Below are 23,319 nucleotides of genomic sequence, written 5' to 3' on the forward strand. Positions count from 1 at the left end.
TACATTAGTATTAAGATATAGCCTTTAAACCATATGGTTATTTTTTTAACACAAACATAATTTGAATTTAGTGAAAGTATTTTATGTAAAAATAGTTTTAGAAAAATCATATATTAAGTGTTTATTTAAGATACATTATAAGTGATTTTTAAAAAAAAAAAATTTAAAATATTTTTAAATCTATTAAATAATTAATTTTTCTTCAAAAATATTTTTAAATTTTAGAAATGCTTTCTTAAAGTAGTGTAAAACTGAATCTTATAATATTAAGATAAAAAAAAAAAAAAGAGAAAAATGGAGAAATTGTAGGAGAAACTAAATTAAATTAATTATATACAGAGTAACAATTGTGGAATGCGGGTATGAATGGAGAAAGGATTTGAATGGATTTGAATGTGTTGTACATTCCACGATACACCCTTGTGGACCCTCACCACTACCACCATTCACATCCATGGAATCCAATGAACCTAAGAAGTAACAATTCACAAATATTTTTCTTCCTCAAGTTCAACGGTATCTGTTCTTCAGAGTTGCAGAGAGTCCCCTTCATCCCTTGTTACCTACAAACTTTTCTTCAGAGTTGCAGAGTTTCCCCTTCATCCCTTGTTACCTACAAACACAAACATGGCTGGTATTGTCGGAGAAGCTGTTTTGTCTTGTTTCATCCAGAAGTTGGTTGACATGGTCACCTCCCCGGAGCTGTGGAAGTATGCACGTAAAGAGCAAGTTGATTCTGAGCTGAAAAGGTGCAAGAATATATTGACAAAGATCTGTTTAGTGCTCAATGACGCAGAGGAGAAGCAGATGACAAACCCTCTGGTCAAAATATGGCTGGACGAGCTTAGAGACTTGGCTTACGATGTGGAGGACATCTTGGACGACTTCGCCATCGAAGCTTTGCGAAGCAGCTTGATCATGGCTCAACCCCAACAAGGCATTAGTAAGTTACGAGACATGCTCTCTTCTCTCATTCCGAGTGCTTCTACGTCTAATTCTAGTATGCGTTCCAAGATTAAGGAGATCACTGAAAGATTACAAGAGATTTCAGCCCAAAAGAATGACCTGGATTTACGAGAGATTGCTGGAGGGTGGTGGTCTGATAGAAAGAGAAAGCGAGAGCAAACCACTTCTCTGGTGGTTGAATCCGATGTTTATGGTAGGGAAAAAAATAAAGCGGATATAGTTGACATGTTACTCAAGCACGATCCAAGTAGTGATGATGAAGTCTCCGTAATTCCAATTGTCGGTATGGGAGGTATCGGCAAAACTACTCTGGCTCAGCTTGCCTTCAATGATGATGAAGTGAAGGGCCGTTTTGATTTGAGAGCATGGGTCTGTGTTTCTGATGACTTTGACGTTTCGAAAATAACCAAGACCATTCTACAATCTGTTGATCCGGGAACTCATGATGTCAATGATCTCAATTTGCTTCAGGTCAAATTGAAGGAGAAATTTTCTGGGAAGAAGTTTCTTCTTGTGCTAGACGATGTTTGGAATGAGAATTGTCATGAATGGGATACTTTGTGCATGCCAATGAGAGCTGGGGCACCCGGTAGTAAACTCATCGTGACAACCCGTAATGAAGGTGTCGCAGCAGTTACCAGAACTTGTCCAGCTTATCCCCTACGGGAATTATCAAACAACGATTGTTTGTCTTTATTCACTCAGCAAGCATTGAGGACAAGAAACTTTGATGCCCATCCACACTTGAAAGAAGTCGGTGAGGAAATAGTGAGAAGGTGCAAAGGCTTGCCTTTGGCTGCGAAGGCACTCGGTGGCATGTTGCGCAACCAACTAAGTCGCGATGCATGGGCAAATATATTAACAAGCAGGATATGGGATTTACCGGAAGATAAAAGCCACATTCTTCCCGCTCTCATGTTAAGCTACCATCATCTCCCTTCTCATTTGAAGCAGTGTTTTGCATATTGCTCCATGTTTCCAAAGGACTATGAATTCAACAAGGATGACTTAGTCCTCTTATGGATGGCAGAAGGCTTTTTGCAGAAAACGAAGGAGGCAGCTAGGCCAGAAGACTTAGGTTCTAAATACTTCAATGATTTGTTCTCCAGGTCATTTTTTCAACATTCAAGTCGAAATTCATCCCGATATGTGATGCATGATCTCATCAATGATCTAGCTCAGTCAGTTGCAGGAGAAATATACTTTCATTTGGATGGTGCATGGGAGAATAACAAACAATCCACCATTTCTGAGAAGACTCGTCATTCATCATTCAATCGTCAACACTCTGAGACACAGAGAAAATTTGAACCCTTTCACAAGGTGAAGTGTTTGAGAACATTGGTTGCACTTCCCATGGACCAACCAGTTTTTTCCAGTGGCTACATATCAAGTAAGGTGTTAGATGACCTTTTAAAGGAAGTGAAATATTTACGGGTATTATCTTTAAGTGGCTACAAGATATATGGGTTACCAGATTCAATTGGCAATCTTAAATATTTGCGGTATCTCAATTTGTCCGGGTCTTCCATAAGAAGGTTACCTGATTCAGTATGCCATCTTTACAACTTACAAGCACTGATATTATCTGATTGCAAAGACCTTACGACGTTGCCTGTGGGAATTGGAAACCTAATCAACCTTCGACACCTTCATATCTTTGACACATGGAAATTACAAGAAATGCCTTCTCAAACTGGAAATCTAACAAAGTTGCAAACGTTATCTAAGTTTATTGTGGGCGAAGGTAACAACTTGGGATTAAGAGAATTGAAGAATTTATTTGATCTTCGAGGACAACTTTCAATTTTGGGGTTGCACAATGTGATGAATATTCGAGATGGAAGGGATGCCAATTTAGAGAGTAAGCATGGAATTGAGGAGTTAACAATGGAATGGAGTGATGACTTTGGTGCTTCACGAAATGAAATGCATGAGAGGAATGTTTTGGAGCAGCTACGACCTCATAGAAATCTGAAAAAGCTCACAATTGCATCTTATGGTGGATCAGGATTCCCAAATTGGATGAAGGACCCATCATTCCCAATAATGACACACTTAATTCTCAAGGACTGCAAGAGATGCACATCATTACCCGCGCTTGGCCAAATATCCTCACTCAAAGTCTTGCATATTAAAGGTATGAGTGAAGTTAGAACCATAAATGAGGAGTTTTATGGAGGGATTGTGAAGCCTTTTCCATCCTTGGAGTCTCTAACGTTTGAGGTAATGGCAGAATGGGAATACTGGTTTTGTCCTGATGCAGTTAACGAAGGTGAATTATTTCCATGTCTTCGATTGCTTACAATAAGAGATTGTAGGAAGTTACAACAATTGCCTAATTGCCTACCTTCCCAAGTGAAACTTGACATCTCTTGTTGTCCAAATTTGGGATTTGCTTCTTCAAGATTTGCATCTCTTGGTGAAGTAAGTTAGAAGCATATAATGAGAGTGTGCGGATAAGTGAGGTGATAAGTGGGGTTGTCGGAGGTCTTCATGCAGTAATGAGATGAAGTGATTGGCTTGTTTTGTTGGAGGAGCAAAGGCTGCCTTGCAATCTTAAAATGTTGAGAATACACGACGATGCTAATCTGGAGAAGCTGCCTAATGGATTGCAAACACTCACGTGTCTTGAACAGTTGGACATTACTGGCTGTCCATCTCTCAGATGCTTTCCAAATTGTGAGCTACCAACCACACTCAAGAGTTTATGTATTAAAGATTGTAAAAATCTAGAGGCTTTACCAGAGGGAATGATGCACCACGATTCCACTTGTTGTCTTGAAGAGCTGAAAATAGAGGGATGCCCCAGACTGGAGTCATTTCCCGATACGGGTTTGCCACCATTGCTAAGACGACTTGAGGTGAGTGAATGCAAGGGTCTGAAATCGCTGCCTCATAACTACAGCTCATGTGCCCTTGAATCCTTGGAGATTAGCGATTGTCCATCTCTCCGATGCTTTCCAAATGGTGAGCTACCAACCACACTTAAAAGTATATGGATTCAAGATTGTGAAAATCTAGAGTCTTTACCCGAGGGAATGATGCACCACGATTCCACTTGTTGTCTTGAAGAGGTGATAATAATGGGATGCCCCAGACTGGAGTCATTTCCAGATACGGGGTTGCCACCATTGCTAAGACGACTTGCAGTGAATGAATGCGAGGGTCTGAAATCGCTGCCTCATAACTACAGCTCATGTGCCCTTGAATCCTTGTAGATTAGATATTGTTCATCTCTCAAGTCCTTTTCAACAAGGGAGTTACCCTCCACCCTTAAGAAACTTGAGATTTGCGGGTGCCCCGACTTGGAGTCCATGTCGGAGAACATGTGCCCCAACAATTCAGCTCTTGACAATTTAGTCCTTGAGGGTTATCCAAATCTGAAAATCCTACCAGAATGCCTTCACAGCCTCAAGAGTCTCCAAATAATTAACTGTGAAGGTCTGGAGTGCTTTCCAGCAAGAGGCTTGTCCACCCCCACCCTCACAAGCCTTCGAATTGAGGGATGTGAGAATCTGAAATCCCTGCCACATCAAATGAGAGACCTCAAATCTCTTAGAGATCTTACCATATTGTTTTGTCCGGGAGTGGAATCCTTTCCAGAAGATGGTATGCCCCCCAATCTGATATCACTTGAGATTTCTTACTGTGAGAATCTGAAAAAGCCCATATCGGCGTTCCACACCCTCACCTCTCTTTTTTCATTGACTATTGAGAATGTGTTTCCAGATATGGTTTCCTTTCGGGATGAAGAGTGTCTTCTTCCCATATCTCTCACCTCCCTCAGAATCACTGCAATGGAATCCCTAGCCTACCTGTCTCTCCAAAATCTCATCTCTCTTCAATACCTAGAGGTGGCAACTTGCCCTAACCTCGGATCCTTAGGGTCGATGCCAGCAACACTTGAAAAACTTGAAATCTGGTGTTGTCCTATACTAGAAGAAAGGTACTCAAAGGAGAAAGGAGAATATTGGCCCAAGATCGCTCACATTCCATGCATTGCAATGCGTGGTCAATTTATCCATTGAAGCATAGATGTTGAAAGTGAAATGCAGTTTGTGGGTTGTGGAAAAGAAACAGAAGCGGAAACACATTCAACCCCCAGTCCTTACAGGTACAAAATCACTTCCATTTTCGTATCCTTTCTTTACTTTACTTCTGTTTAGGGATAGGTTTAATTGTGTATAAGATCCTGGGAACCATAAAAACCGCTATTCAGCTTCCAACTCCATCTTCACATTGACTTACCAAATTCCCCTTCACATTCTTTTCTTTTTCTTTTCTTTCTCCTTCAAATTTTTTTGTTTTGATTTTCTAGGACTATTGTTTTGGATTTACTTGAAACATAGTAAATTAGTTTTTTTTTTTTTTTTTCCTGCAAGCGTTTATATTTAATGGACTTAGATATGGATACCTAGATGCAATTTTCTATTCAAATATTAGACGTGCTATGGAAAAGATGAATGAAGGAAACCTATACATGATGAAGCTTAAGCTAGCCATGGTCGTAGAGGATTCAAATTAGTGCTGAATTAAAGAATGAAGCGTCATGCATTGCTTTCCAAATCGATGCAGGGTGTAAATATTCCTAAATTCTAATGTTCACTAGTCATTCCATTTAATGGTTGGAAGAAGTATTTCAACAGATCCCTTCATTGTTGCTCTCCCTGTATTTGCATCTAAATATCACTCATTCAACCTCTTCCATTGTAATCATAAAGTGAAACTGTGTAAAAACTATCTTGAAATATTACATTTTCACTAATAATGTTTCCAAAGTTCTCACAAGTTCTCATTTTTCTTTTCTGCTAATTTGACCTCCAATTTCCATTGTACATTCAGATGGGTCCTGCTTGACAGAAATGTTCCATTCCCTCGATGAATAGGTGATTGCAGTCACTAGCCAAGCAGTAAAAGCCAACAAATAGGTACATCTGCCCATTCACGACACCTGACTTTCAATTTCAGTGGCCCAATACCATTTTCACTTTCAGATACTAATAGAAAATTTCTCTGAAGATGTTGGAAGGGGGTAAATGATGAAGATCAAATAAAAATTTTCCTTATCATAGCTGCAGCCTATTCTCATGCTGGTATGTTCTTGATTGCTCCAATAGATGAATTTTTCTTTTTTTCCTTTTATCTTTTTGTGCAAGTTGATCAGCTTCAATTCATCAATTCAGTTGCTTTTTAAGTTGTTTCACCAAGAGGTGGATTCTGACTGCAGTTATGTCTTGGCATCTTCTCTTAAATTTTGTTAGTCAGGCTGTTTTTATCCTCTGTTTTGACACAGACACAACTATTCTTGTGGCTTAGCATGATTGACCCGACTTCACATATATACTTACGAATTGTTTTAAAGCAAGACAATGCATTCACTCTTTTTAATTACACAATTACACAATTACACACAAAGCCTCAAATATTTTGCTTTTTTCAGGAATTATATGTTACTTCTTTAGATCTTTGAAACTAGCACAGTATATCAAAATTAATAGAAGTTCATTGTTGGTTTATGTATGCTAACTTTAAGGTATTTTACATTAAGGCTATAACAGTTTTGTTTTGGTTTCAGTTTGATCTTAAGAAGATAGGAGTTGGCAATAAAACCTTCTGGTTGACTTTGTATATGAATTACGGTATCTCAAGAAAGGTGTCCATATATTGGTTGGTCCCTTAACCTCCAGTTATTAGGGCTGCCAGCAGTATTTAGAAGGCTTATCACAGGCTGTCTTGTTCTAAAACAAAGGTGCATAAAGGAGAAAGGGGAGTGTTGGCCCAACATTGTCCATCTCCCCTGCATGGAGATTAACTGTGATAACTTGAGATTGAAGGTCATTTCTCTATGCTCAAACTTAGAAGGAAAATTCATTCAACCGTATCCCATCCTTACTTTTAATCAGGTATGACCATTCATATTATCAATGCAGTTTTATTTGAATTCTATTTTTCCCACTCAGAAAGAGAGAAGAAAAAGCAAACAGAAAGAAAGAAATCAAAGACCGCAGTCCCCTCCTTATATCAATTATTAGATTTGCCTGTCCATACACAATGCATAATTCCCAATACCATTTACTGTTAGATAATTTTAGAAATTTCTTGGTTACATGTAGGGAGTCAAAAGCAATGCAGATGAAATCTGAGGTTTCTTAATCATAATTTTGTCCTTTTTGGTATGTTCTCGAATCTTGATCCCAATAGCCAGATGATTGGTTTTTAATTTTTATTTTTTTTGGATATGCTTAATTTTTGTTTCAAGTATTCTTCTACCAGCACTGCAATCCCTTCTTAATTTATGATGGGATTTTTCACTAATGGTTCGGTGGCCATGAAGTAGGTTTTTATTACAGTTGTGGCTAGATATTTCTTTTCATATATATATATATATATATATATATTGCTCTTATCTTCCTTTCCACACATGCACATAATTTTTCAAGAGTAAAGAGCCTTGGCAGATCTATCATTTTTTGCAGTGCTTTGGACCCTTTCTTTGGCCAAGAAATGTAGTTTCATATCTCACTCTGGTCAGACACTTTTTGTTCTTATAGTTTCTTTATAGAATTTACCCTTTTCAAGTACATGGTAACACACAAAGCCTTAAATATGTTTCTTAGTTATTCACTGAATGCATATGCTATTTTGAGAAAATGACAATCATTGAATGCTTAAGCTTAGGTGCCTTTTGCCGAAGGAAGGGCTGTTAGTAGCCACACTTCTTGATCTATAAATTCAGGGCTTTGCCCTTTGATGGTCGAAGTTGAGAGGATTAACCCAAAATAGTGCACATCCCAACTTAGGGATAGCTTTTCTTCTATGAACACTTTTTTTTTTTTAATTTTATTTTTATATCACAAAACTGGAAGCAGATGACATCTCATTCACAAAAGACAACTCCTATGGACTTGATACAAGTTTCTACCTTGATACTTGAAAAGGTGAAACATAAATTTTTACCTTTGATACCATTCTCTTGCATTGCCTTCTAGCTCAGTGAGGCTTCCATTGGGTCGTGGTGTTGGTGGTCAATTTCCATATTCATTGCCTTTTCAGATGACGAATTTCTGTTTCTATAATTTATAGTCCCTAGCTTCCCTGGTTACCACTTACCAGAACCTCACTTCTCTTGCAGTGCTGTTCATCTCAAATGTCCCAAGCTCAGGTCATTTTTTCAAAGGAAATTTCCTATTGTTAACAAGGCGTCCAAAGGAGAAAGAAGAAGATTGATTCAAAACTGCACGGATCCCCTGTTCAGCTACTTCATTGGATATATGAGTTGGAACTAAATTCTGTTTTCTGTGCACAAAAAGAGAAGAAGATACATTTCTTCCTTCCATTTTTTCATGCAGGTCTGCCTGCCTACTCACAAATACACAACGTCTAATATCATTGGTTCAAAAACAATTTCAGTTATATATTGATGGAAATTTCCTCTCTCTCTGCATGTAGGAGGAAAAGAACAACAAAGGAAATGAATTTAAAAATTTTCCAACCAAAGCTCAGCCTATTCAAAGGGTGGTAGGTTAATGATGTGAACTGTAGATGATGTTTTTTTCTGTCTTTTCAAGTAAATCTAATAGTTCTCTGCTCTGGAGGTTGATATGCTTCATGTTTTATTTCATTGTGTTTGTATGGCCCAAGAAATTGCATTTTAAATGATCGCTAGAATTTCATTGATGATTTGAGTAGAGGTGGATTTGGAATGCAGTTACTGTGGAAAGTATAAAGCAAAATCAAATATAATCAAATTTATTTAAAATTTTATATAAATTCTTCATTCTTTATATAGAGGATGAAAATATGTTTTAAGATGATTGGAAATTTTATTAACTTTAATATCAAGTTTTTTTCGTCATTTTTAGTTTCCTTCAATTTTCCCTCTATTCTTTTCCCTTGTACTTTCTCTCAAACATTCCATGATCCAAATAGAGTCTCATTGTTTTTAATTTTAGAACTATCACAAAATTGCTCTGAAGGGACTAGAAGGATGTGCTTGGAAGTTTTTAGAACAGAACGTATATCACACTTATTAAACATGAAGCAATTTATTCATTGAGCTGTAAACTGCCCCTTTTTTTACCATATTATGGTTGGTGCATGCATGATGTGCTTAACAAATATCCTAGCATAGTAAGAATTGCATGACAATCTTTAAAGTTGTCAATGTAATTGTGTTACAATGTTTAAAGTTTTTAATTTTGATTTTTTGTTTAGTAGCCATTTTGGTATCTGTATTTAGTCCTGTGTATGACAATTTCCTCTATGCTACAGAGTTCCCCTTTGGTCAGATAGTGAGAGGCTTCATCTTAAATCAATTCAACCTTAACTTTTTCATTGGGCTTGGATATGATCAAGAATAATTGCAGAGTGGTTAAGGAGGGATTTCCCATGGCAAAGAATGGGGAATAAGTTAAGAATCGGGATGATTTTCTCACCATATAAGATAATGGGTTTGGGTACGACAAGGTTGGGGCCATTCAACAAGGCTTATTAGGCAACTGTCTTCAGAGATCTGCAATGGGGGCCAGATTGTTGAGGAAAGATGAGAGGAAAATGAGGTGAAGGTTATTTGGTGATTTTGTGGAAAGCCATTGAAAATGGTTTTCAAAAACTTTAATAAACCTACAACACATAGGATTGGGGTGATAAGAGCAAGCTTAGATTTTGGCTGGATTTTTTGCACAGTGATAGCATCCTAAATTGAAGCCTATTCAGACTCATTCAAATTTGTCATGAGATGCAGACAGAAGCCAGAAGCAAATTTTCTTTGAAGGAGGTATCGGACATTAGGGTGCAAGGAAGTTATCACTTTCCATGGGGAAAGCCCATATAAATAGAGTTTTTTTTACTGATAATCAGGTGAACAGATGAAAAATCCTCCCAAATTGCTTTTGTTATATGACCAAATTTGCTGCAAAACAGCATATGAGTTGGTAGTGCATTTTTTGGTGACTGCAGGGTTAATGGACCTTTTTGGGTGTTGTGGGTGACCTCAAACCATACAGAAGTTGTTATCAGGTTGTCACAGAAGAGTTGTGGCTTAGCACCAAAGGACAATGTGGATGACAGGTTTTCTAAGCATTTAGTCTAGAATGGATGGAGAAAAAAGAGAGAAGAAATTCTCAAGGGAATGAGGTTTCTTTAACATGTAAGAACAAATGGCTTTTATCACGAGTTTCCTTGATGATATGTGTTTTTCAATGCATTCTCTTCCCTTGATAATTATCTTTTTTGTTTTTTTCCTTTTTTGTTTCCTTTTGGGATCCACATATATACTTTGAATCCTTTGTCTGCTTCAGACCCTTCTATAGTCATGCTTTTGAGCAGTTAAGAAGATACTAGATTATTTATTGGATGCTCATGAACTTTTTTTTTTTCAAATTTTTAGGGTATTCAAGTTTAGACGCATTCTGCAGGGGAGCTACAACATGGTCTTACACCTCTGGGAAGCCCCATAAGTACTCTTGTTGTATTTTGGAGTTCCATTGCTAAGATGGGGAAATACTAAAAAAAGTTGCTTACACACCTTTATATGTATGTATAAATTCAATTGAGTAGGCCTCAATACTGGTGGTCAATTTCCATATTGGTTTCCTTTTCAGATGATTAATTTCTATTTCTACAACCTTTCTTCCCTAGGTCTCCAAAACATCACTTCTCTTACAGTGCCATTCATCTCAAATTGCCCTAAGCTCTGGTCCTTCTGCCAAAAGCAGGGCTGCCTGCAAGATCCTCAATGCTTGAAATTCTTAAACAAGGTGCCTAAAGGAAAAACAAGAATATAGATCCAAGACTGTGCACATACCCTATATTCAGCTACATCACTTGTTGGACTATATGAGTTGGAATTGGATTCTACTTTCCCTGCTCAACCATAGAAGCAGAGACCAATATTCCCTTCTTTTTTCAGCCAGGTATGCCTACCTAATCACAAATACACAGCTCTCCTTAAGTATATCTGAAAGTTAATATGTGCCATCCCTTCTAACACAATATTTGTATGGCCAACTTAATTAATTATTTTTTAGTTTCTCCCTAGATTTTTCATTGATGATCTCATTGGAGGTGAATTTTGATCGCAATTATGTATTGGTGTTCTCTTGAGCTTTGTTCCTTATATTGCTCTTTTTTCCTCTGTTCCATGATCCTGTCCTACTTTCCAAATCATATCTACAATATGCATATATTTTATGTACAATTTTCTGGGATGAAAGATATTTGGGTGACATCACCTTTATATAGTTCAAGCACAATTTATGAATTCATTTGCCCCAAAACAAATGTTGGTGTGCATCGCAAAGTCTAGTGAGATATCTTTTTTATTGAGTTTCTCTAGAGCAGTTACTCTTTTTATTTACACAATAATAAGCAGTGCCTAGTTACATATTTTAATTGCATAAAAGCCGCCTTTACTGTTTTCATAATCTCTAAACATGCTTAAAATTTTAATAACATGTATCTAATGGGAAATAAAGGAAAATCGAAACATACCTCCAACCATTGATGGTTTGAGAATCCGAAAATCAAATTTGATATTTAAATAGGTTATGTCTAAATAAAGATTGGAGGCTTAGGAACCTAACCACAAAGACTCTATTTATATGCACTTTGCTTGAGTAATGTCATAATTATAGTTGTTAATGACAATCAAAAAAGAAAACTATATGAATGAAATCCATAACATTATGAGCCAGATTTTTGGACCCATTTAGGAAAGCCTAGCATTATTCCAATGGAAGATTATGACCCAGATTTTTGTACCCTTTAGGAAAATCTAACATATTTTTCAATCACAACATGGAAGCAAAAACCCCAACAATCCCATTAATACATTAAGATTAAGAGAATAATTAATTTAATATATTATTAGTGAAGTTTTTATTTTTTCTACCTTAGCATTTTCAATGGATAAACATAACTTATTTATGAAAAGACAACATTTGAAAAGATTTATTTTATTTATTTAATATTTTAATTGGACTAATATTAATATTTGTAAAATTTTTAATATTAGAAATTTTAACTTATTTAAGAGTATTGTTTATTTCTTAAAAAAATAACATATTTAAGAAATTAATCTATGTTCAAATTATTACACTATCTTTAAAATTAATAGAAGTTTTTATTTCAATAATATTGATTGATATACTTCTCTTAACAATAGGATAAAGTATGATTCAATTATATTCAAATATGGCACTATGCATTATAAATACTTTGAGAAAATATAATGATAATTCATGAGTCATTCTTTCAGCCTAATTTATGCATTTTTAATGTGTTTGAATTTAATAAAGTCTTTGTTGAAGGAGTTTTCAATAATTTTGATTCCTCTTAAATTAATTTTATAATTAGATAATTTTTTATTTCAATTAAATCAAAATATGACATAATCTATTAAATAAGAAATTATAATAATAATAATGGAAAATTAATGAATCATTGAAGTTTTTAATGTGAAAAAGTTAGAATTCACATTTAATTTTTTTAATTTGTTAAATCTAAAATTATATATAAACTAATATATTATTATATTTTTAATGTTATAAATCTAAATTATATATTAAATAATGTATTTAATAATCAAGGTGAGGAATGGGGTTCCATCCCTGATTCGGACTCTTCACTCCGATCCCAACTCCAACAAGCCTACCCTACATGTTGATTTTTGTAGACATGCTGCTGTTGCCTTTTCTTGAAGATATTCCAACAGCTTTTGGTCATACTGCCCAGTGACAGCTCTGGTTTGATAGGATTACTATTCTTTGATTATGGATTTTAAAACTTATGTATGCTGTCCTTAGGCATCACATTCAAAATTCAACCGCAGGAGATGTGTCTTCTAGTCTGGCCTCTTCCAACTCGGGTGATTTGGAAGTATTCCCCGTAATGAGAAGTTAAGCTTATAAATCTTATGAGACCAACACTTCTACTTTGGTCTCATCAAAGCTTTTGTAGTAAAATTTAAAAATCTAAAAAATCAATATAGTATTAAAAAATCACTTATAGTGTTTTTTGTAAATATATTAAAGAGTTTATTTGATAGGAATTTTAATAAGTGTTTCTAATATTTTTTATAATTCAAAATTTTTATCTTTCAAGCATCCGAAAAATTAAAAACACTTCGAAAAATTACTATAAAATATATTCTAAGATTACATTTGACAGTGATTTAAAAAAGCATTTTTAATTTTTTTTAATACTTAAAAAATAAATATTTTAAAATATTATAATGGTCTTCTTAAACTCGTTATCAAGTAAACTCTTAATAGTTGATTCTTTTAAAAATGCTTTAAAAAAAATACCAAATGGAATCACTAAAAACACCGTCATACCACTTATATTTATTTTGTACTAAGCATTAAAAAAATCTAAAAATTATATAAAAACTATATATTCAACCTCCCATTATTATTTTTTTCCTCCATTAGTAAGAGTACTTCCTACACTTTCTATTGTTTGGAGCTTCTTTGGGTATCTTTGACAGATTAAGAGTTTTATTTTATTTTATTTTATTTTATTTTATTTTATTTTTTATGAATTTATCAGCACCAACCAAAAAAAATATCATATTTTCTCCTTACCTGCCGGCCCATGGACTGCAGTCCGTGTGGACCAAGACGGGAATCCTACGCCATATTCAACCTAACTAACAAATACTAAATATATTTTTCTTCTGAAGTTGCAGAGAGTCCCCTTAATCCTTGTTACGTACAATCTATTCTGCAGATTTGCATAGAGTTCCCTCAATCCCTTGTTACCCTGCAAACCAAAAATATGGCTGGGTTTGTTGGAGAAGCAGTTCTATCTGGTTTCATCCAGAAGCTGGTTGACATGGTCACCTCCCCGGAGCTGTGGAAGTATGCATGGAAAGAGCAAGTGGATTCTGAGCTGAACAAGTGGAAGAAAATATTGATAAAGATCCATGCAGTGGTCCATGACGCAGAGGGGAAGCAGATGACAAACCCCTGGTCAACATGTGGCTAGACGAGCTCAGAGACTTGGCTTACGATGTGGAGGACATCTTGGACGACTTCGCCACCGAAGCTTTGCGAAGCAGCTTGATCATGGCTCAACCCCAACAGGGCACTAGTAAGGTACGAGGCATGCTCTCTTCTCTCATTCCGAGTGCTTCTACGTCTAATTTTAGTATGGGTTCTAAGATCGAGGAGATCACTGCAAGATTACAAGATATTTCAGCCCAAAAGAATGACTTGGATTTACGAGAGATTGCCGCAGGGTGGTCTGATAGAAAGAGAAAGCGAGCACAGACACTGCCTAACACTTCTCTGGTGGTTGAATCCCGTGTTATGGTAGAGAAACAGATAAAGCGGCCATAGTCGACATGTTGCTCAAGGATGATCCAAGTAGTGATGAGGAAGTCTCTGTAATTCCAATTGTCGGTATGGGAGGTATCGGCAAAACTACTCTGGCTCAGCTTGCCATCAATGACGATAAAGTGAAGGGCCATTTTGATTTGAGAGAATGGGTATATGTTTCTGATGACTTTGACGTTTCGAGAATAACCAAGACCATTCTACAATCTGTTGATCCGGGTACTCGTGATGTCAATTATCTCAATTTGCTTCAGGTCAATTTGAAGGAGAATTTTTCTGGGAAGAAGTTTCTTCTTGTGTTAGACGATGTTTGGAATGAGAATTGTCATGAATGGGATACTTTGTGCATGCCAATGAGAGCTGGGGCACCATTGGCAGAAGGCTTTTTGCAACAAACAAAGGGGAATACCAGGCCAGAAGACTTAGGTTCTAAATACTTGGATGATCTGTTCTCCAGGTCATTTTTTCAACATTCAAGTCAATATTCATCCTGATATGTGATGCATGATCTCATCAATGATCTAGCTCAATCAGTTGCAGAAGGAATATGCATGCTTTCATTTGGATAGTGCATGGGAGAATAACAAACAATCCACCATTTATGAGAAGGCTCATCATTCATCATTCAATTCTAGAAGGTCCCAAATGTTGAGAAAATTGGAACACTTACATAAGGTGAAGTGTTTGAGAACATTGGTTGTACTGCCGATCGATATATTTTCTCCGTATTCAATATCAAGCAAGACGCTAGATGGCCTTTTAAAGGAAGTGAAATGTTTGCGAGTATTATCTTTAAGTGACTCCATAATAAATAAGTTACCCAATTTGATTGGCAATCTTAAATATTTGTGGTATCTCAATTTGTCCAAATCTTTCATAAAAAAGTTACTTGATTCGGTGGGTCATCTTTACAATTTACAAACACTGATCTTATCTTATTGCCAGAGACTTACCATGTTGCCTATGGGAATTAGAAACCTTATCAAACTTCCACACCTTGATATCTCTAATACATCTCAATTACAAAAAATGCCTTCTCAAATCGGAAACCTAACAAATCTACAAACCTTAACTAAGTTTATTGTGGGCGAAGGCAACGGCTAGGGGATAAGAGAATTGAAGAATTTGTTTGATCTTCGAGGAGCGCTTTCAATTTTTGGGTTGCACAATGTAATGGATATTCAAGATGTAAGGGATGCCAATTTAGAGAGTAAGCACCACATTGAGGAGTTAAGAGTGGAATGGAGCAATGACTTTGGTGCTTCACGAAATGCAATGCATGAAAGGCATGTTTTGGAGCAGCTACGACCTCGTAGAAATCTAAAAAAGCTCACAGTTGCATCTTATGGTGGATCAGAATTCCCAAGTTGGATGAAGGACCCATCATTCCCCATAATGACACACTTAATTCTCAAGGATGGCAAGAGATGCAAATCATTACCAGCTCTGGGCCAATTATCCTCACTCAAAGTATTGCATATTGAAGGGTTGAACGGAGTTAGCAGCATAGATGAAGAGTTTTATGGAGGGATTGCGAAGCCTTTTCCATCCTTGGAGTATCTAAAGTTTGAGGAAATGGCTGAATGGGAATACTGGTTTTGTCCTGATGCAATTAACGAAGGTGAATTATTTCCATGTCTTCGAGAGCTTACAATAAGGGGATGTCGGAAGTTAGGTAAACAGTTGCCCTGGTGAAACTTGACATTATTGAATGTCCAAATTTGGGAGTTTCTATTTCAAGATTTGCATCTCTCGGTGAAGTAAGTTTAGCAGAATGTAATGAGATGGTGTTGTCAAGTGAGGTTGATAGTGGGCTTCAAACAGTCTCTATGCGAGGATGCGATTGGCTTGTATCATTGGAGGAGCAAAGGCTGCCTTGCAATCTTAAAATTTTGAGGATTAAAAAGTGTCTTAATCTAGAGAAGCTGTCAAATGGATTGCAGACTCTCATGTGTCTCGTGGAGCTGGAAATGCTGGAATGCCCCAAACTGAAGTCATTTCCAGATACGGGGTTGCCACCATTGCCAAGACGACTTGTGAGTGGTTGCGAAGGTCTAAAATTGCTGCCTCATGACTAGAGCTCATCTGCGCTTGAATCCTTGGAGGTATATGCATGTCCATCTCTCAGATGTTTTCCAAATGGTGAGCTACCAGCCACACTAAAGAAATTATATATTGAAGATTGTGAAAATTTAGAGTCTCTACCAGAAGGAATGATGCACCACAATTCTACTTGTCTTGAAATATTGTGGATTAATGGTTGTTCGTCTCTCAAGTCCTTTCCAACAAGGGAGTTACCCTCCACCATTAAGCGACTTCAGATTTGGTATTGCTCCAACTTGAAGTCCATGTCAGAGAACATGTGCCCCAACAATTCAGCTCTTGAATATTTAAGGCTTTGGGGTCATCCAAATCTGAGAACCCTACCAGACTGCCTTCACAACCTCAAGCAGCTATGTATAAATGATCGTGAAGGTCTGGAGTGCTTTCCAGCAAGAGGCTTGTCCACCTCCACCCTCACAACCTCAAATTTTTTTGTTGACTTTCTATGACTATTGTTTTGGATTTACTTGAAACATAGTAAATTTAGTTATTTTTCTTCTTCAAGTGTTTATAATTAATGAACTTAGATGTGGATACCTAGATGCAATTTTCTATTCAAATATTAGAGTTGCTATGGGAAAGATGAATGAAGGAAACCTATAAATGATGAAGCTTAAGCTAGCCATGGACGTAGAGGATTCAAGTTGGTGCTGAATCAAAAGAATGAAGAGTCATGCAATGCTTTCCAAATATTCCTAAATTGTAATGTTTACTTGTCATTCCATTTAATCTTTGGAAGAATTATTTCAACAGATCCCTTCATTATTTCTCTCCCTGTATTTGCATCTAAATATCACTCATTCAACCTCTGTGTAAACTATTTTGACATATTACATTTCCATTAATAGTGTTGCTGAAGTTCTCACAATTTGATCTCCAATTCCTGCTAATTCAAGATGCGTCTTATTTGACAGGAATGTTCCATTCCCTTGATGAATAAGGGATTTTGGCTGCAGTGACTAGTCAAGCAATGAAAGCAAACAAATAGGTACGTCTGCCCGTTCACGATACCTGACTTCCAATTTCAGTGGCCCACTACTATTTCCACTTTCAGATACTAATAGAAAATTCCTCTGAAGATGTAGGAAGGGGAAAAGGATTGTGAAGTTTAGACGAAAATTTTCCTGTTCATAGCTGCAGTCTATTCCCATGCTGGTATGTTCTTGATTTCTCCAATAGGTGATATTTTTTTTCCTTTTATCTTTTTGTGCAAGTTGATCGGCTTCATTCTTTATACTAGTATGGTTCTATCACCAATTTAGTTATTTTTTAAGATGTTTCATTGATGTCTTCACCAAGAGGTGGATTTTGATTACAGTTATGTCTTGGCATCTTCTCTTAATTTTGTTCTTCATGCTGCTTTTATCCTCTCTTTTAACACAGACACAACTATTCTCTTAGCATAGCGTGATTGACCTGACTTTGCATATATACTTATGAATTGTTTTGCTGCAAAACAATGTAGTTTCATGTATGAAACTCTGATGTGATATCTTTTGATTTTAAAGTTCCAGATTGCATTTACTATTTTTAATTAAAAATTACACACAAAGCCTCAAATATTTGGTTTTTTTCGGGAATTATATGTTTAGAAGTTCATTGGTTGCTTATGTATGTTAACTTTAAGGACAATTTGTGTTAAGGGTATAACAGTTTTGTTTTGGTTTCAGTTTGATCGTAAGAAGATTGCAGTACTTTGGACCCTTTCTTCAACCAAGGAATGCTGTTTCATATCTCACTCTGGTAAGGCATCTTTTCTTTTTTTAATAGAATTTACCCTTTTTAAGTGAACATCTTATCTTAGATGTTCACTGGATGCATGCAATCTCTGAATGCTTAGGCCTTGGTGCCTTCTGCCAAAGGAGGGCTGTTGGTTGCCACTCTTCTGAATCTAGAAATTCAGGGCTTCATTGTCTAAAACATTTATTATTTGACGGTCGAACTGCCTACTCATGAAAGCACAACGTTTATATCACTGGTTCAACATCAGTGTTAGTTGTTATATACTGATGGAAATTTCCTTTCTGCATGTAGGAGGAAAAGAACAAGGGAGATGAATTAAAAACTTTTCCAACCAAAGCTTAGCCAATTCAAATGGTGGTATGTTAATGACGTCAACTGTAGATGATAGTTTTCTGCTCTGGAGACTGATATGCTTCATCTTTCATTTCATTGTGATGGTGTGGCAAAGTAAATTGCTCTTTGATTGATCACTATAGCTTTTCATTGATGGTTTCACTAGAGATGGATTTGGAATGCTAGTAAGTCTGATAGTTCTGTTCCTTACAGTGCTCTTTTCCTATGTTCCCCTTTCTACGTACAGTTATAATGCGTATATTTGTATGTATGATTTTTCAGGATGAAAGAGACTTGATCCACATCCTATTGCCTTTTGCAGAATTTTGACCCCTGACATCACCTCTGTATAGTTCAAGCATAGCTTATGAACTCATTTGCCACAAAACAAAGGAATGTGTGCATCTTGAACTCCAGTAAGATATATTTTAGTTGCACAAAACCATTAGGCTCCATTGGGATCATGAAAAGTGCTAAGGAAAAAAATGGTAGAACCAATCAAAATTCTCTTGCTTGGTTTACCATGGAAAGTACAAAGCAAAATCAAGTATAATCAAATTTAACTAAAATTTTACATATTTTTAAATTCTTCATTCTTTACATAGAGGAATGAAAAAGCCATGTGTTCGAAGAAACATGGATGAAAATTTTATTAAATTTAATATCTATTTTATTATCTCTCTTCGTCTTTACTTTCATTCCACTTTTTTTTTAATAGGCAAAGGCAAATTGAATTAAGAAAACGCCAAAAACAGAGGGCGCACTCTACATATATAGGCAATATACAATAAGAGCCAAACCAGGCTGCAAAATTCGTTCCACTTTCTCCTCCTTTCTTCCCCTCAAACTTTCCATGATCCAAACAAAGTCTCACTATTTTTAATTTTAAGTCTTTCACAAAAATTGCTCTTAAGGAGAACGAAGGATGTGTTTGGAAGTTTTTAAAATAAAATGTATATCACACTTAATAAACATGAAGCAATTTCTTCTTTGACATATAATCTTCCCCTTTTTGACCATATCATTGTTGGTGCATGCATGGTGTGCTTAACAAATATCCTAGCACAGCAAGAATTGCATGGTGATATTTAAAGTTGTAAATGTAATTGTATTACAATGTAGAAAAGTTTTTAATTTTGATGTTTTTGTATTTGTACCCATTTTGGTGTCTAGACTCAATCTTGTGCATGACATTTCCTCTATGCTGCAGAGTTCGTCTTTGGCCAGACAAAAATGATCAATGAATGTGATAATAAAGGTTTTCCTGAAGGCTTCCTGTTATTTTCTCTGGGCTTGGGAATGATTGGGAATAATTGCAGGGTGGTTGTGGATGGATTTCTCGTGACAAAGAATGCAGAATAAGTTAAGACTTAGAATCGGGGATGATTTTCTCACCATAATGGGGTTCGGGTACAAGAAGGTTAGGGTCATTAAACAAGGCCTTATTAGGCAAATGGATATAGAGACCTACAGTGGGGCCCATTGTGGAGGAAGATGGTAAGGAGGAAGAATGGGAGGAAGATGAGGTAAAGGCCATTTGGTGAGTTTGCAGAAAGGCATTGGAAATGGTTGTCAAAAAATTTGGTAAACCTACAACACACACATGATTGGGGTGATAAGAACAAGCTTAGATTTTGGCTGGATGTTTTGTACAGTGGTAGGATCCTAAATTGAATCCTATCCATACCCAATGAAATTTGTCATGAGATGCAGAGTGGAGCCGGAGGGAACTTTTCTTTGAAGGAAGCATAAGACAGTAGGGTGTCAAGGAAGGTGTCAATTGTCATGGGGAAAGCCCATTCAAATAGAGTTATTGCTACTGATAATTAGGTGAACAGAGGAAAGGCCCTTCCCAAATTGCTTCCATTAGATGAGAAAATAGGCAGAAGAAACAGTAGATCAGTTGGTGATGCATTTTTTGGTGACTGCAGATTAATGGTAATCTTGGGTGCTGAAGGTGACGCCTCGGACTGTATAAGGAGTTGTTATCAGGTTGTCACAGAAGAGTTGTAGCTTAGAGCCGAAGCACTATGTGGATGGCAGTGATTTTAAGCTTTTAGTCTAGAATAGATGGAGAAAAAAAAAATAGAAGAAATTCTTGAGGGAAAGAGGCTTCTTTAACATGTAAGAACAAAGGGGTTTTTGTCATGAGTTTCCTTGATGAAATACGACAGTCCAATGCATTCTCTTCCTTTGATGGTTATCTTTTTATCTTTTTCCTTTTCTATTTCCTTTTGGGACCCACGTATACACTGAATCTTCTATCTGCTTTGGACTCTTCTGTAGTCATGCTTTAGAGCAGTTAAGAACATATTGCCTTTATTGATTGGATCCTCATAAACACTTGTTTTCATTTAGTAAGATGAGTCCATTTATAGTTCATTAGCTTACAAGAAGATTTTTTTTTCCAAATTTCAGGGTATTCATGTTTAGACACATTCTCCAGGAGGGGGGCTACAACTTGGTCTTGCTATAATTGTGCTCAATAAGTCTTATTGCATTTTTGGAGTTCCAGTGCTAAGGTAGGGAATAACTATAAAATGTTGTTTCTATATACATATAGATATATTGCTTTTGAAGCTTTAGCATGTGGACCTGGTCAATGCTATAAGCTTATGGAACACAATTACATCCATTGTCCTCTAACTAGTCCTTGTTATTTCTTCTCTCCCACTCAATGCCACAAAACCAGCTTCTGCAGGTTGCTTTTGGTGCATCTAGTAGTGTTGGTATCCTCAGCTCCAGAGCCTCGTACCGGAAAGAAGAGCCTCATCAGCTCCCTAGTCATTGGAATACCTTAAAGGGGAGTTGTGGGTCTTACCAAATAGCTCAAAAAGATTGAACAGTTCCTCAGACAACACTATGGGAGAGCCCATTTGGCTATATGCTTCTCTTTCATTTTGTCCAAGCCACTCTGCCTGCACAAATCTACTACTGCATTTACATTGATGGGTCTGTCATAATCGTTTTTGGGATTGGGATTGGGATTGGGGTTGGGACTGGGACTGGGACTGGGTTTCTCTTATATTCACTGTATCTCAATATGATTATGGATGCTAAGTGTGATAAAAATTGTTGAATGATAAATATAGGAATTCAGAGTAGAAGACCAATTTTCTGGTGAGTTATTGCTCTCGGAAGAGATTGGAAGCCTGGTCAACCTTGACATCTCAATCTTACTCATGCTCTCAAATTATAAAATTGAAACATTTGTTGCTGGATCCTCGGGAAAATATTTGTATTTCAGGGCTGTTTAGTGTGGTTAATGTCAGATATGGAAAATAAATAAATTTATTTTGATAATATTTAAACTAATAATATATTTTAATATTAAAATAAATATATGTATTATAAAATTAATTGATTTTATATACTAATTTCAATACATAAAAATAATTATAATTATTACTAATATATTACTTATAATTATAATATTTATAAAAGTAAATTATGTTTACCATCTTATCTTGATTTTAAAAAATAATTTGGTTTTTTATCCCGAATTTTATCTTTCAATTAATTTAATTAATTATTATTAAAATATAAATTAATTTAATTTTAGACTCTTTCTTCTTTCTACTATATACAATAAATATTTTAATTATTAAACTTCATTTATTATTTTTTGTTTCTTTCACTTACTTCCACATCACTTCTTCATATTAATATTGCTTTCGAAAATAATTTTAAATTAGATCATAATTATTTTCAATCAATTCAAAATATTGAGGATAAATAAATTTTAATTTTAAGGAAATTACTCATTGAAGAAAGGTTTTTAAGTCATGTTGCATTTTATTATTAGTTAAAAATATAATTAAAAATAAGAAAATACATAGTATTCATATGATAATATAATTATTATAAAATCAAAAAATTTATGGGCACAACTACCATGCTTAGAGGGCTTTTTAAGCACCGCATCCCCATGGGCACAAAAAATTTATGGGAAAGTTAGTGCCCGTGACAACTACCATGTTTTTTGAGTTATAATGTTGTAGTATTCATATGCTTTTTAAGTCAGTCTTTTTCTCTTGCAATAACAAGTAGACCCACCGAATTGATTTCGTAAATTGTAGCGGGCAAGGGTTCTCACTCAATTTTGTTTGGGCGAAAAACAATTGCAAGTTATCAAGACTATTGCAATATAGTAATTTGTACACCACCTCAAAATAGTATGGATTTAACTCTAATTAAATAATCAAAAAATATAAAAGAAATTAATCATTTTAATTATATTTAACTTTTATCGGTACTATTTTTTTTTCTTTTTCTACTACTTTTCGGGAACCAAACCTGGTCAAAGCATTTTATAAGTACGAAGCAAACAATATTTGTGTGCTTTAGGAGTTGTTGGGAATGTTTAAAAAGCAAGTCTCAAGAAAAATCATTTGAATTTTTTTTTAAAAAATAATTTATAATTATTTTCGAGAGCATAATTTCTTTTTTAAGGAATTTAAATATGAAAAAATAAATGTTTTTTAAGCATAATTGTTATTTGTATTAGATGAAAAACCAATGTCTCGATAGGGTAATACCCAAATGGGGTGAATGACTATATTTCAAAGATTTTAATATAATAATTGAAAATTTTAATCTAATTAAACATTTGAGAATCAGTTAATCCTTTTTAACATAATTAAACCCAATAGGAAATTACAAATGATCAATGACACTACACACAACACAAGAGGCTTTTTACATGGAAAATCCTCACACTCACTATAAAAATAAAAAATCATAGGGTTTAAGATTTCAAATCTAAAATCCACTTTATGATATTATGATATAAAGTTTTACCTAACTGTTTACCCTAAGACTTTCTCTCTAGTAC

The 23,319-nt window shown here is 35.5% G+C and overlaps 5 protein-coding genes across 5 annotated transcripts in view; all 5 read left to right on the plus strand.

The window, feature by feature from the left end:
* LOC100266976 (putative disease resistance RPP13-like protein 1) overlaps positions 1-23,319 on the plus strand; it is a 135,757-nt gene that overhangs the window by 28,337 nt on the left and 84,101 nt on the right. The window contains exon 2 of the transcript XR_009467434.1: positions 10,609-10,883. The gene's annotated coding sequence lies outside the window, so the exon portion shown is untranslated. The remainder of the gene's footprint in view (positions 1-10,608; positions 10,884-23,319) is intronic.
* LOC132254963 (putative disease resistance RPP13-like protein 1) lies at positions 454-17,505 on the plus strand. Its single transcript, XM_059742140.1, has 3 exons — positions 454-5,083; positions 5,812-5,897; positions 17,489-17,505. The coding sequence occupies exon 1, from the start codon at positions 628-630 to the stop codon at positions 3,400-3,402; it is 2,775 nt and encodes a 924-aa protein (XP_059598123.1). The 5' UTR covers positions 454-627; the 3' UTR covers positions 3,403-5,083; positions 5,812-5,897; positions 17,489-17,505.
* Positions 628-14,309, plus strand: LOC104881281 (putative disease resistance RPP13-like protein 1). The gene is made up of 4 exons (XM_010660882.2): positions 628-3,241; positions 3,875-3,936; positions 13,699-13,829; positions 13,916-14,309. Exons 1-4 carry the CDS (start codon positions 628-630, stop codon positions 14,307-14,309), a joined length of 3,201 nt encoding a protein of 1,066 aa, XP_010659184.2.
* LOC109123681 (putative disease resistance protein RGA3) lies at positions 14,315-14,800 on the plus strand. The gene has a single exon (XM_019224090.1). It carries the CDS (start codon positions 14,315-14,317, stop codon positions 14,798-14,800), a length of 486 nt encoding a protein of 161 aa, XP_019079635.1.
* Positions 15,480-16,380, plus strand: LOC109123682 (putative disease resistance RPP13-like protein 1). Its single transcript, XM_019224091.1, has 2 exons — positions 15,480-15,927; positions 16,250-16,380. The coding sequence occupies exons 1-2, from the start codon at positions 15,480-15,482 to the stop codon at positions 16,378-16,380; spliced, it is 579 nt and encodes a 192-aa protein (XP_019079636.1).

Source organism: Vitis vinifera, chromosome 13, assembly GCF_030704535.1.
Source record: "Vitis vinifera cultivar Pinot Noir 40024 chromosome 13, ASM3070453v1".
In the NCBI taxonomy this organism is placed as follows: domain Eukaryota; kingdom Viridiplantae; phylum Streptophyta; class Magnoliopsida; order Vitales; family Vitaceae; genus Vitis; species Vitis vinifera.

Bases quoted from the DNA above. Each gene is read 5' to 3' on its own strand.
- LOC104881281 (XM_010660882.2), top strand. From the start codon at position 628: ATGGCTGGTATTGTCGGAGAAGCTGTTTTGTCTTGTTTCATCCAGAAG. The intron at 3,242-3,874 runs GTGAATTATTTC...TCATAACTACAG, and splicing joins TCCTGATGCAGTTAACGAAG to CTCATGTGCCCTTGAATCCT. The intron at 3,937-13,698 runs GTGAGCTACCAA...TCTATTCTGCAG, and splicing joins TCTCCGATGCTTTCCAAATG to ATTTGCATAGAGTTCCCTCA.
- LOC132254963 (XM_059742140.1), top strand. From the start codon at position 628: ATGGCTGGTATTGTCGGAGAAGCTGTTTTGTCTTGTTTCATCCAGAAG.
- LOC109123681 (XM_019224090.1), top strand. From the start codon at position 14,315: ATGTTGCTCAAGGATGATCCAAGTAGTGATGAGGAAGTCTCTGTAATT.
- LOC109123682 (XM_019224091.1), top strand. From the start codon at position 15,480: ATGGATATTCAAGATGTAAGGGATGCCAATTTAGAGAGTAAGCACCAC. The intron at 15,928-16,249 runs GTGAATTATTTC...AATGGATTGCAG, and splicing joins TCCTGATGCAATTAACGAAG to ACTCTCATGTGTCTCGTGGA.